At 48.1% G+C, this 15182-nt stretch overlaps 1 protein-coding gene across 1 annotated transcript in view; it reads right to left on the minus strand.

Annotated features, from left to right (window-relative positions):
- LOC117395647 (unconventional myosin-Ie) overlaps window positions 1-15182 on the minus strand; it is a 61031-nt gene that overhangs the window by 13702 nt on the left and 32147 nt on the right. The window contains exons 13-19 of the mRNA XM_059007446.1: window positions 14541-14627; window positions 13827-13994; window positions 12941-13026; window positions 11681-11762; window positions 10175-10380; window positions 2932-3076; window positions 421-535 (exon numbers count right to left, since the gene is read on the minus strand). Of these exons, the coding sequence (XP_058863429.1) occupies window positions 421-535; window positions 2932-3076; window positions 10175-10380; window positions 11681-11762; window positions 12941-13026; window positions 13827-13994; window positions 14541-14627 (889 nt within the window). The remainder of the gene's footprint in view (window positions 1-420; window positions 536-2931; window positions 3077-10174; window positions 10381-11680; window positions 11763-12940; window positions 13027-13826; window positions 13995-14540; window positions 14628-15182) is intronic.

The raw sequence follows: 15182 nt of genomic DNA on the forward strand, positions 1-15182 counted from the left end.
GCATTACCAAGGGATACAAGAACGTGAACCAAAATTCATTTCTACACAATCACAATGACTTGCAGTCAAAACATTTGTCATTGAAGATTCTTGTGGTATTTCTAAAAAAATTTCCCACAGCAGCTCAGGAGAGCTGAAGGTCAGCAGGCTCCTCCGATCCCCAAACCAGTCACCTCTTTACACCCAGGAGCTCTGTAGCGAATGTGAGCTACCGCCCCCTGGAGGAGAAAGGCCAGCCATGTCTAGTGTAATACTAATCACCTCTTTACACATCCTGTTTGTTCCTGCAGGGTGCTGCCGTCACGCACACCCCCCCTGTTTGTTCCTGCTGTCACACACACTCCCCGTTTGTTCCTGCAGGGTGCTGCTGTCACACACACACACACACACACACACACACACACACACTCACACACTCACCTTCCTCTCTCATGAGGATGTATTTTCGCACGGCCGTGTGTTTGCGCCAGGCCTTCTGGATGACCCGGGCGTAGCCGTTGTACTTCCTCTCGCGCATCTCCTCCAGCAGGAAGAGCTGCGGAGAGACCAGGAGACAGCGCTGGGTCAGGGAGGACACAGAGGGGCCGATACTGCACACAGCAAATCACTCATTTACTTCAGAAGGAGAAAAACACTGTTCAAGTTGCCAAGTAGAGCTGCACAAACTCATTATTCAGATTGATCCCTCCACAGAAATCAGGGGCTGAAAGTCAGGTGAGGTGCCGTTGGTCTAATTTACAGCTGTTTGGGTTGGTGATGATCGCTGCTTTTCATAGAAGTGATCCACACAAACCCAAGCAGCTGTTTCTTCACTTGTTTCACTCTGAATGGTAAATTGTTCAATCAACACCAGCGACCCTCACCTGATTGTTGAGAGCCTGAGATGAATAGTCGGTCCGTTCAGCTCTATTACTAGAAATGAACACAGCAGGGATTTGATTTAAGTTATGTTTGCGTCTCATTTTAACTTGAAAGGTTTATACCGACTCGGAGGCCTGTGCGAGTGACCTTGTTAAAGGCTTCAGGGCAGCCCTGCTCTCTGCTCACTCAGACTCAGGGGCCTGTGCGAGTGACCCTGTTAAAGGCCTCAGGGCAGCCCCGCTCTCTGCTCACTCACAGACTCGGAGGCCTGTGCGAGTGACCTTGTTAAAGGCCTCAGGGCAGCCCCGCTCTCTGCTCACTCACAGACTCGGAGGCCTGTGCGAGTGACCTTGTTAAAGGCCTCAGGGCAGCCCTGCTCTCTGCTCACTCAGACTCAGGGGCCTGTGCGAGTGACCTTGTCAAAGGCCTCAGGGCAGCCCTGCTCTCTGCTCACTCAGACTCAGGGGCCTGTGCGAGTGACCTTGTTAAAGGCCTCAGGGCAGCCCTGCTCTCTGCTCACTCAGACTCAGGGGCCTGTGCGAGTGACCTTGTCAAAGGCCTCAGGGCAGCCCTGCTCTCTGCTCACTCAGACTCAGGGGCCTGTGCGAGTGACCTTGTTAAAGGCCTCAGGGCAGCCCCGCTCTCTGCTCACTCAGACTAAGGGGTCTGTGCGAGTGACCTTGTTAAAGGCCTCAGGGCAGCCCCGCTCTCTGCTCACTCACAGACTCGGAGGCCTGTGCGAGTGACCTTGTTAAAGGCCTCAGGGCAGCCCCGCTCTCTGCTCACTCACAGACTCGGAGGCCTGTGCGAGTGACCTTGTTAAAGGCCTCAGGGCAGCCCTGCTCTCTGCTCACTCAGACTCAGGGGCCTGTGCGAGTGACCTTGTTAAAGGCCTCAGGGCAGCCCTGCTCTCTGCTCACTCAGACTCAGGGGCCTGTGCGAGTGACCTTGTTAAAGGCCTCAGGGCAGCCCCGCTCTCTGCTCACTCACAGACTCGGAGGCCTGTGCGAGTGACCTTGTTAAAGGCCTCAGGGCAGCCCCGCTCTCTGCTCACTCACAGACTCGGAGGCCTGTGCGAGTGACCTTGTTAAAGGCCTCAGGGCAGCCCTGCTCTCTGCTCACTCAGACTCAGGGGCCTGTGCGAGTGACCTTGTCAAAGGCCTCAGGGCAGCCCCGCTCTCTGCTCACTCAGACTCAGGGGTCTGTGCGAGTGACCTTGTTAAAGGCCTCAGGGCAGCCCCGCTCTCTGCTCACTCACAGACTCGGAGGCCTGTGCGAGTGACCTTGTTAAAGGCCTCAGGGCAGCCCCGCTCTCTGCTCACTCACAGACTCGGAGGCCTGTGCGAGTGACCTTGTTAAAGGCCTCAGGGCAGCCCCGCTCTCTGCTCACTCACAGACTCGGAGGCCTGTGCGAGTGACCTTGTTAAAGGCCTCAGGGCAGCCCCGCTCTCTGCTCACTCACAGACTCGGAGGCCTGTGCGAGTGACCTTGTTAAAGGCCTCAGGGCAGCCCTGCTCTCTGCTCACTCACAGACTCAGGGGCCTGTGTGAGTGACCTTGTTAAAGGCATCAGGGCAGCCCTGCTCTCTGCTCACTCAGACTCGGGGGCCTGTGCGAGTGACCTTGTTAAAGGCTTCAGGGCAGCCCTGCTCTCTGCTCACTCACAGACTCGGGGGCCTGTGCGAGTGACCTTGTTAAAGGCTTCAGGGCAGCCCTGCTCTCTGCTCACTCACAGACTCGGAGGCCTGCGCGAGTGACCTTGTTAAAGGCATCAGGGCAGCCCTGCTCTCTGCTCACTCAGACTCAGGGGCCTGTGCGAGTGACCTTGTTAAAGGCCTCAGGGCAGCCCTGCTCTCTGCTCACTCACAGACTCGGGGGCCTGTGCGAGTGACCTTGTTAAAGGCTTCAGGGCAGCCCTGCTCTCTGCTCACTCACAGACTCGGAGGCCTGCGCGAGTGACCTTGTTAAAGGCATCAGGGCAGCCCCGCTCTCTGCTCACTCACAGACTCGGGGGCCTGTGCGAGTGACCTTGTTAAAGGCCTCAGGGCAGCCCTGCTCTCTGCTCACTCACCGACTCGGGGGCCTTGATGAACACCTTGCTCTTGCCGAGCTGGAACTGGTCACTGTCCATGTGGACGGATCGCAGCAGGTGCAGGACGCCCTGCTTCTCATCCCCGCGCCACTCCGGCCAGGTCTCACGGGTCAGGATCGCATACCTGCACAGTGCAAACACAGATCAATACACACACAGGACACACACACACACACACACACACACACACACACACACAGCGCTCAGATCAATCCACACACACACACACAGCGCTCAGATCAATCCACACACACAGCGCTCAGATCAATCCACACACACACACAGCGCTCAGATCAATCCACACACACAGCGCTCGGATCAATCCACACACACACACAGCGCTCAGATCAATCCACACACACACACAGCGCTCAGATCAATCCACACACACACACAGCGCTCAGATCAATACACACACACACACGCACGCACACACAGCGCTCAGATCAATACACACACACACACAGCGCTCAGGGTTTAGTTCACAGAGTGGCCAGAACAGCGGTGTAGTCTTAAATCTACCGCAACACCTTTACCGCAACATATTAAAATACAGATTTTTCTAAAACAAATTATACAAATTGATGTGAACTTGAGGCAACATTTAATAGGATAGCATGTGACTTTTAGACAACTCCCCCCAGGTTTTCCAGCCAAATCTGTCTTACGAAAGCATCTAGCGTGTTAATGGTATTGTTTGGTTCGATTATGAGGTCATCACCAGCGCAGAACTTCAATCACAGCGATGCCCTGTATAGTATATCACATCCTCCCTGTCTTCAATCACAGTGATGCTCTGTATAGTATATCACATCCTCCCTGTCTTCAATCACAGTGATGCCCTGTATAGTATATCACATCCTCCCTGTCTTCAATCACAGTGATGCCCTGTATAGTATATCACATCCTCCCTGTCTTCAATCACTGTGATGCTCTGTATAGTAGATCACATCCTCCTGTCTTCAATCACAGCGATGCCCTGTATAGTATATCACATCCTCCCTGTCTTCAATCACAGTGATGTCCTGTATAGTATATCACATCCTCCCTGTCTTCAATCACAGCGATGCTCTGTATAGTACATCACATCCTCCCTGTCTTCAATCACAGCGATGCCCTGTATAGTATATCACATCCTCCCTGTCTTCAATCACCACGATGCCCTGTATAGTATATCACATCCTCCCTGTCTTCAATCACAGTGATGCCCTGTATAGTATATCACATCCTCCCTGTCTTCAATCACAGCGATGCCCTGTATAGTATATCACATCCTCCCTGTCTTCAATCACAGTGATGCCCTGTATAGTATATCACATCCTCCCTGTCTTCAATCACAGTGATGCCCTGTATAGTATATCACATCCTCCCTCTCTTCAATCACCGCGATGCCCTGTATAGTATATCACATCCTCCCTGTCTTCAATCACCGCGATGCCCTGTATAGCATATCACATCCTCCCTGTCTTCAATCACAGTGATGCCCTGTATAGTATATCACATCCTCCCTGTCTTCAATCACTGTGATGCCCTGTATATCACATCCTCCCTGTCTTCAATCACTGTGATGCCCTGTATAGTACATCACATCCTCCCTGTCTTCAATCACAGCGATGCTCTGTATAGTATATCACATCCTCCCTGTCTTCAATCACAGCGATGCCCTGTATAGTATATCACATCCTCCCTGTCTTCAATCACTGTGATGCCCTGTATATCACATCCTCCCTGTCTTCAATCACCGCGATGCTCTGTATAGTATATCACATCCTCCCTGTCTTCAATCACAGTGATGCCCTGTATAGTATATCACATCCTCCCTGTCTTCAATCACAGCGATGCCCTGTATAGTATATCACATCCTCCCTGTCTTCAATCACAGTGATGCCCTGTATAGTATATCACATCCTCCCTGTCTTCAATCACAGTGATGCCCTGTATAGTATATCACATCCTCCTTGTCTTCAATCACAGCGATGCTCTGTATAGTATATCACATCCTCCCTGTCTTCAATCACAGCGATGCCCTGTATAGTACATCACATCCTCCCTGTCTTCAATCACAGTGATGCTCTGTATAGTATATCACATCCTCCCTGTCTTCAATCACAGCGATGCCCTGTATAGCATATCACATCCTCCCTGTCTTCAATCACAGTGATGCTCTGTATAGTATATCACATCCTCCCTGTCTTCAATCACAGCGATGCCCTGTATAGTACATCACATCCTCCCTGTCTTCAATCACAGCGATGCCCTGTATAGTACATCACATCCTCCCTGTCTTCAATCACAGTGATGCCCTGTATAGTATATCACATCCTCCCTGTCTTCAATCACAGCGATGCTCTGTATAGTATATCACATCCTCCCTGTCTTCAATCACAGCGATGCCCTGTATAGTACATCACATCCTCCCTGTCTTCAATCACAGTGATGCTCTGTATAGTATATCACATCCTCCCTGTCTTCAATCACAGCGATGCCCTGTATAGTACATCACATCCTCCCTGTCTTCAATCACAGCGATGCCCTGTATAGTATATCACATCCTCCTTGTCTTCAATCACAGCGATGCTCTGTATAGTATATCACATCCTCCCTGTCTTCAATCACAGTGATGCCCTGTATAGTACATCACATCCTCCCTGTCTTCAATCACAGTGATGCTCTGTATAGTATATCACATCCTCCCTGTCTTCAATCACAGCGATGCCCTGTATAGCATATCACATCCTCCCTGTCTTCAATCACTGTGATGCCCTGTATATCACATCCTCCCTGTCTTCAATCACTGTGATGCCCTGTATAGTACATCACATCCTCCTTGTCTTCAATCACAGCGATGCTCTGTATAGTATATCACATCCTCCCTGTCTTCAATCACCACAATGTCCTGTATAGCATATCACATCCTCCCTGTCTTCAATCACAGCGATGCCCTGTATAGTATATCACATCCTCCCTGTCTTCAATCACAGCGATGCCCTGTATAGTATATCACATCCTCCCTGTCTTCAATCACAGTGATGCCCTGTATAGTATATCACATCCTCCCTGTCTTCAATCACAGTGATGCCCTGTATAGTATATCACATCCTCCTTGTCTTCAATCACAGCGATGCTCTGTATAGTATATCACATCCTCCCTGTCTTCAATCACAGCGATGCCCTGTATAGTACATCACATCCTCCCTGTCTTCAATCACAGTGATGCTCTGTATAGTATATCACATCCTCCCTGTCTTCAATCACAGCGATGCCCTGTATAGCATATCACATCCTCCCTGTCTTCAATCACAGTGATGCTCTGTATAGTATATCACATCCTCCCTGTCTTCAATCACAGCGATGCCCTGTATAGTACATCACATCCTCCCTGTCTTCAATCACAGCGATGCCCTGTATAGTACATCACATCCTCCCTGTCTTCAATCACAGTGATGCCCTGTATAGTATATCACATCCTCCCTGTCTTCAATCACAGCGATGCTCTGTATAGTATATCACATCCTCCCTGTCTTCAATCACAGCGATGCCCTGTATAGTACATCACATCCTCCCTGTCTTCAATCACAGTGATGCTCTGTATAGTATATCACATCCTCCCTGTCTTCAATCACAGCGATGCCCTGTATAGTACATCACATCCTCCCTGTCTTCAATCACAGCGATGCCCTGTATAGTATATCACATCCTCCTTGTCTTCAATCACAGCGATGCTCTGTATAGTATATCACATCCTCCCTGTCTTCAATCACAGCGATGCCCTGTATAGTACATCACATCCTCCCTGTCTTCAATCACAGTGATGCTCTGTATAGTATATCACATCCTCCCTGTCTTCAATCACAGCGATGCCCTGTATAGCATATCACATCCTCCCTGTCTTCAATCACAGTGATGCTCTGTATAGTATATCACATCCTCCCTGTCTTCAATCACAGCGATGCCCTGTATAGTACATCACATCCTCCCTGTCTTCAATCACAGCGATGCCCTGTATAGTACATCACATCCTCCCTGTCTTCAATCACAGTGATGCCCTGTATAGTATATCACATCCTCCCTGTCTTCAATCACAGCGATGCTCTGTATAGTATATCACATCCTCCCTGTCTTCAATCACAGTGATGCCCTGTATAGTATATCACATCCTCCCTGTCTTCAATCACAGCGATGCCCTGTATAGTACATCACATCCTCCCTGTCTTCAATCACAGTGATGCTCTGTATAGTATATCACATCCTCCCTGTCTTCAATCACAGCGATGCCCTGTATAGTACATCACATCCTCCCTGTCTTCAATCACAGCGATGCCCTGTATAGTACATCACATCCTCCCTGTCTTCAATCACCACAATGTCCTGTATAGCATATCACATCCTCCCTGTCTTCAATCACAGCGATGCCCTGTATAGTATATCACATCCTCCCTGTCTTCAATCACAGCGATGCCCTGTATAGTATATCACATCCTCCCTGTCTTCAATCACAGCGATGCCCTGTATAGTATATCACATCCTCCCTGTCTTCAATCACAGCGATGCCCTGTATAGTATATCACATCCTCCCTGTCTTCAATCACAGCAATGCCCTGTATAGTAGATCACATTCTCCCTGTCTTCAATCACATCCTCCCTGTCTTCAATCACCACAATGTCCTGTATAGCATATCACATCCTCCCTGTCTTCAATCACAGCGATGCCCTGTATAGTAGATCACATCCTCCCTGTCTTCAATCACAGCGATGCCCTGTATAGTATATCACATCCTCCCTGTCTTCAATCACCACGATGCCCTGTATAGTATATCACATCCTCCCTGTCTTCAATCACAGTGATGCTCTGTATAGTATATCACATCCTCCCTGTCTTCAATCACAGTGATGCTCTGTATAGTAGATCACATCCTCCCTGTCTTCAATCACAGCGATGCCCTGTATAGTATATCACATCCTCCCTGTCTTCAATCACAGCGATGCCCTGTATACTATATCACATCCTCCCTGTCTTCAATCACCGCGATGCCCTGTATAGTAGATCACATTCTCCCTGTCTTCAATCACCACGATGCCCTGTATAGTATATCACATCCTCCCTGTCTTCAATCACCACGATGCCCTGTATAGTACATCACATCCTCCCTGTCTTCAATCACAGTGATGCCCTGTATAGTATATCACATCCTCCCTGTCTTCAATCACAGCGATGCCCTGTATACTATATCACATCCTCCCTGTCTTCAATCACAGTGATGCCCTGTATAGTATATCACATCCTCCCTGTCTTCAATCACAGTGATGCCCTGTATAGTATATCACATCCTCCCTGTCTTCAATCACAGCGATGCCCTTTATAGTAGATCACATTCTCCCTGTCTTCAATCACATCCTCCCTGTCTTCAATCACCACAATGTCCTGTATAGCATATCACATCCTCCCTGTCTTCAATCACAGCGATGCCCTGTATAGTAGATCACATCCTCCCTGTCTTCAATCACAGCGATGCCCTGTATAGTATATCACATCCTCCCTGTCTTCAATCACCACGATGCCCTGTATAGTATATCACATCCTCCCTGTCTTCAATCACAGTGATGCTCTGTATAGTATATCACATCCTCCCTGTCTTCAATCACAGTGATGCTCTGTATAGTAGATCACATCCTCCCTGTCTTCAATCACAGTGATGCCCTGTATAGTATATCACATCCTCCCTGTCTTCAATCACAGCGATGCCCTGTATAGTATATCACATCCTCCCTGTCTTCAATCACTGTGATGCCCTGTATATCACATCCTCCCTGTCTTCAATCACAGCGATGCCCTGTATAGTATATCACATCCTCCCTGTCTTCAATCACAGTGATGCCCTGTATAGTATATCACATCCTCCCTGTCTTCAATCACAGCGATGCCCTGTATACTATATCACATCCTCCCTGTCTTCAATCACAGTGATGCCCTGTATAGTATATCACATCCTCCCTCTCTTCAATCACAGCGATGCCCTGTATAGTATATCACATCCTCCCTCTCTTCAATCACAGCGATGCCCTGTATACTATATCACATCCTCCCTGTCTTCAATCACAACGATGCCCTGTATAGTATATCACATCCTCCCTGTCTTCAATCACAGCGATGCCCTGTATAGTATATCACATCCTCCCTGTCTTCAATCACAGCGATGCCCTGTATAGTAGATCACATCCTCCCTGTCTTCAATCACAGCGATGCCCTGTATAGTATATCACATCCTCCCTGTCTTCAATCACTGTGATGCCCTGTATATCACATCCTCCCTGTCTTCAATCACAGTGATGCCCTGTATATCACATCCTCCCTGTCTTCAATCACAGTGATGCCCTGTATAGTATATCACATCCTCCCTGTCTTCAATCACAGTGATGCCCTGTATAGTATATCACATCCTCCCTGTCTTCAATCACAGTGATGCCCTGTATAGCACTTATTTATGCTTTTGTAATATATATTTGTATCTTAAAAGCAAGGGCAACATGAATCCTGCAAGGGCAGGCGTTTACTCCAAACCCTGTTGTGACCGATGTACAAAGCAGCTTTAAACCCGTGTTTATGGCTACAGTCGGAGGACGCACTTTTGCTGTCAGCTGTCTGTCAGCATTTTTACAAAAAAATATGGTTAGCCTTCTTAAAGTAGTCCTGTAGTTTGTAATAGAAGTTCCTAACATTCTCTTCATTGAATCACAAGGGTGACTGACTGAATCAGACGATTGTGCGAGAGATTTGACTTTGCAAACGTTTAAAATGTGCACCGGTTATCAGACTCTGATTCGGAGTGTACCATCAAAACTGGTATGTAGGGAATCGAACACTGATTTTTTTGTTCCTAGTGTGTATTCAATGGAAAGACTAATTTGACTTAAAATAGTCAACAGATTGCATCATTGGTGCCCAGACACCGAAATTAGAGCGGCCGGGCGCCATGTAAGCATTGTCATAACAAATCAGTAAATGTTCTTCAGTTAATTCTTAAGTCAAGGTTCTGCTGATAGAAGGAAGCACGGGAGCGTTGTTCTGGCTCGACTACACCACCTGCCAGAAAGCTTCAAGGAGGGAGGAAGCTTGTGTGCCACAGCTTACAAAAGAAACCGGCAGTAATGTAAACAAACAGGCCTGTCAACAGTGTCTGCCAGGTGAAAGCTAAACTATGGAGAGGTATCAAGGGGGCGGGACCTGTGCAGGAACTTCCTGAAGAGGCGTCGGTAGGCGTAGCCGGCTCTCCTGACTCGGATGTTCTCCCGCAGTCCCAGGTACTCCACCTGGTGCTTGACCCGGCTCTCCTCCCAGTCGCGCGGCCGCTTCGTCTCGTTGGGTTTCACACAGCGGATGTAGTGTGGTGTGCACTTCATCAGCGTGCCCACCAGGTCGTTCGCTTGTTTCTGGAGAAACATTCAGAGCAGACAGGAGTCAGGAGCAGCAAGCACACAACAGCCTTGCTGTACCTCATGGGAGTGAGGAACCCTCTCTCTACACCCTGCATGTGAACCACTTCAGAGCTGCAATATGAGACTGAGGAACCCTCTCTCTACACCCTGCATGTGAACCACTTCAGAGCTGCAATATGAGACTGAGGAACCCTCTCTCTACACCCTGCACGTGAACCACTTCAGAGCTGCAATATGAGACTGAGGAACCCTCTCTCTACACCCTGCACGTGAACCACTTCAGAGCTGCAATATGAGACTGAGGAACCCTCTCTCTACACCCTGCATGTGAACCACTTCAGAGCTGCAATATAGGACTGAGGAACCCTCTCTCTACACCCTGCATGTGAACCACTTCAGAGCTGGAATCGGGGGGAGGGTTAATCAGTGCTTTCAGCTTCAGGAGCATCGACTCCTCCGAACAGTTTAGCAAGCAAAGGCCGCTACACACCAGCGTGATGCAAATTTGTCATCAGGCGACAAGACACATTTGCAGCGACATGACCAAACAGACCTTCTGAGTATTACTGTTTCCTCCGTCATTTTGGATGCTGCTTCACCCTGCTGGACCACGTGCATTGAAGCCGTTCTCTGATTGCTCAATGCCTTAGTTGTCACGTCACACTCACAGTAAATAGGATTCGATCCTACTTATTTCTCATTGCTTCAGTGTCACCCTGGTGTCGCCTGTGGTGTTAAAGATACTTATCAAAAGTAAGGCATCTGGTAAAGGCGCTCCACGTGGAGTGCAGGATGCGCCCTACAGCCTGGACATCGCCGATTTGAGTCCAGGCTATTCCACTGCCGACCGTGGACGGGAGGGGGGGGGGGGGGGCTTAGGTCGGCCAGGGTATCCTCGGCTCACCGCACACCAGTAACCCCTGTAGGCTGGCCGGGTTTGCCTGTAAGCTGCCCAGAGCTGCATTGTCCTCCGACACTGTAGATCTGGGCTGGCTGCATGGCGGGCCTGTAGAGTGAAAAGAAGCGGTCGGCTGACGGCGCACGCTTCAGAGGACAGCGTGTGTTTGTCTTCACCGCTACCGAGTCAGCGCAGGGGTGGTAGAGGTGGGCTGAGCCTAAATACGATTGGGCATTTCAAATTGGGAGAAAAACGGGATAAAAATGAATTGTCGACTACTAATTTAAAAAAAAAAAAAAAAAGTATATGATTCATTTTGTCACATTACTGCGCATTTTCATTTGTTGCATCGCATCTGGTGTGTAGCGGTCCTAGCCCTCCCCCCTCCCCCCTCACCTTGATCTTATTGCTGGCTGTGGTGGGGCGCCCCTTCTTCTCCGCATTGGGGTTTTCAGGGAACAGGTCCTGGATGAATGGGCTGAAATTACAGGGCAGGAAATCAGTGACAGTTGTCAGGATGGATTCAAAAGACATAACATAGCCAGAGACAGGCTAAATCTCAGACATAACATAGCCAGAGACAGGCTAAATCTCAGACATAACATAGCCAGAGACAGGCTAAATCTCAGACATAACATAGCCAGAGACAGGCTAAATCTCAGACATAACATAGCCAGAGACAGGCTAAATCTCAGACATAACATAGCCAGAGACAGGCTAAATCTCAGACATAACATAGCCAGAGACAGGCTAAATCTCAGACATAACATAGCCAGAGACAGGCTAAATCTCAGACATAACATAGCCAGAGACAGGCTAAATCTCAGGGTTTAAGGGAATGAGCTGTGAAGACAGGTTGAGGGAAAGTATGTATCCAAGACCAAAAAAGATTGCTTGAAGTATTTAAAATCTTAAAAGGAATTCACAAACCCTAACCGATACACACAGCACACAGAACCCAGGATAGGGTAGGAGACAGTTCCTCACACAAAGAGCGGTGAGTGCAGGGACTATCCACACTGTTGATTCTAAAATCAAGCCTTTAAAACCAGACTTCACAAGTTTTTGAGATCAATCAGCTACTAGGAACTGGACGAGCTCCGATGGGCTGAATTGCCTGCTCTCATTCATAAATGCTGTGTCTTGCACCCCCTAGGGCAGTGTGTTGCAGGGACAGGTTAATGGTTACACTGGCGTGACTGATGTACTACGACATGATTCTCAGAGCTCTACTGAGACCACATGAATTAAATAATAAAATAAAATAAAAAGTCCCCAGGATGTGACGACTGGAACAGAAAATGAAATCAAAGAGATTCTAAACACATTAGTTCAGATAAATATCACACAAGCAATTGTATATGTTTTGTGTCATAAAACTGACATCAAAATGCGTGAATTCACAATTTAAAAAAAAAAAAAAAAAAAAAATATAATAATAATAATAATAATAATAATAATAATAATAATAATAATAATCTGAGCTTTGCTTTTTGCATCCAAGTGACGAGGATTCCTGAACATTCGGAAGAAAGTCTCCCATTGCAATGAGCTCTATTCCAGCATGAGCAGCACGCCCCCACACACACACGCATGCACGCACACACGCACACACACACGCACGCACACAGCGTTCTTATTGTTTCAATGACTTACAACTCGCTGCTCTGCATCAGCTCGATGAGGTCGTTGAACAGCACGTCTCGATTCCGTTCACAGAACCCGTTCACATCGTAGGAGACCTGGAGAGAACGGCAAAGAGGATTCAGCAGCCAGCAAAACAGCGCCGGCTGAGAGCCAGAGCACAGGGGCCTGTGTGTGTCGCAACAGGGCTGGAAATAGACTCCTACTGCATAGCAGTTTCATCTATTCCTGGATTTACTAGGAGTTATTAAGACACACACAAGCTTGTTTCCTATACTGGGGCTAGTAAAGCTCGTAGTAAAACCTGGAATGGGTGAAACTGCTCTGCAATAGGAGTCTTATTGCCATCCCTAAGTAATGATAAGGCACGACTTGCTTAATTTAGTAGGTTCATATTTGTAGGATTTGTTTTCTCCAAATAATTTACATATTCAGCACAATGGGTGAAAATGACCCATCCGTGACTAGCTTTAAAAAGGGACAGGGATTCTGAACTTCCTTCTGCAGCAAAAGCATGTTCTCTCTTTATTGTTCATGGTACTTTAATCCAAAATGTTGTTTTATTAATAAACGTGTGTATTAATATCAGTGTGGAGGAGGACATTAACACTATTGGAAGCTGAGCAAGAATTGTTTTTAAATGTGTTTTTGGGTTAGATTTTTGCCTGGATCCCTTATGTTCTGTTTACTTTCGTTTCTCAGATACCTGAATAAAAGCGAGACAGTTTTGCTCTTTACTTTGCTCTCTTCTGTGGTAATCTGCACGACTATCGTATCGTGATGGCGCGCTATGAGTGGTTGTGGATGATGTGCTGGTGTATAATGAGCGCTCTGATTGGTTGTAGCATCTGTGCTGGTGTATAATGAGCGCTCTCCCACTGCCTGTCGCCAGCAGTACCTTCCCAGCGTAGTGGTGTACGATGAAGCCCTTGTTCCAGCTGTTGAAGTGCTCGTGCGTGCCGATCTGACTCTGCAGCTTCTGGAGCAGGGTCTGGTCGGCTCCCTCGCCCTTGGCGTGCATCGTGGCGCACACGTCGTCAAGGATACACATGATACCCAGGGGGTTCTGGGAAAAAAACACAACAGGGATGGAAATAAGCATGCACTGGAACAGTGTGTCATCATCAGAACAGGAGAGAGAAGAGGACCCTCCTCCCTGCCAGGCACACCATTCACTCCCACTAGGGGGAGACAACTCAATAGCATGTAATCTAATTGCTAGATACTTTACCTGCTGAGCTAGTCCAAGCAAACAGTGCTTTTTCTAAACACGACTGCAACCTAGTTGCAGGGATGGAAATAAGACTTCCATTGCAAAGCAGTTTGATCCTTTCCTGGTTTTATTATGAGTTTAAATTAGACATACCTGTACACGTGGGCTAATCACACTCGTAGTAAAAGCTAGAATGGATGAACTGCTGTGCAATAGGAGTCTTACTTCCACCCCTGTGCCTGCCACCTTGCCAGACCACAATGAAGAGCAGACTTGTTAACAGGGAACCTCTGGTTAAATATGAATAAGAACAAATATGAAGAATAAACATGAAGAATAAACCTGAATAAATATGAAGAATAAACCTGAATAAATATGAAGAATAAAGGCACCGCTCACCGCTTTGCTCTCGATGAGGTCACACACCACCTTGTTGTTGAAATACTCGATGGGGGTCCAGCGAATCCCCTCCTGCACATACTCCTCCTGCAGCACAGAGCGAGCACATTAACACACAGCACAGAGAGAGCTCCACACACTGACACGCAGCACAGAGAGAGCTCCACACACTGACACACAGCACAGAGAGAGCAAACACTAACACACAGCACAGAGAGAGCTCCACACACTGACACACAGCACAGAGAGAGCTCCACACACTGACACACAGCACAGAGAGAGCTCCACACACTAACACACAGCACAGAGAGAGCTCCACACACTGACACACAGCACAGAGAGAGCTCCACACACTAACACACAGCACAGAGAGAGCTCCACACACTGACACACAACACAGAGAGAGCTCCACACACTGACACACAGCACAGAGAGCTCCACACACTGACACACAGCACAGAGAGAGCAAACACTAACACACAGCACAGAGAGAGCTCCACACACTGACACACAGCACAGAGAGAGCTCCACACACTAACACACAGCACAGAGAGAGCTCCACACACTGACACAGCACAGAGTGAGCACACACTAACACACAGCACAGAGAGAGCTCCACACACTAACACACAGCACAGAGCG

This window comes from Acipenser ruthenus, chromosome 35 (genome assembly GCF_902713425.1).
Source record: "Acipenser ruthenus chromosome 35, fAciRut3.2 maternal haplotype, whole genome shotgun sequence".
NCBI lineage: Eukaryota > Metazoa > Chordata > Actinopteri > Acipenseriformes > Acipenseridae > Acipenser > Acipenser ruthenus.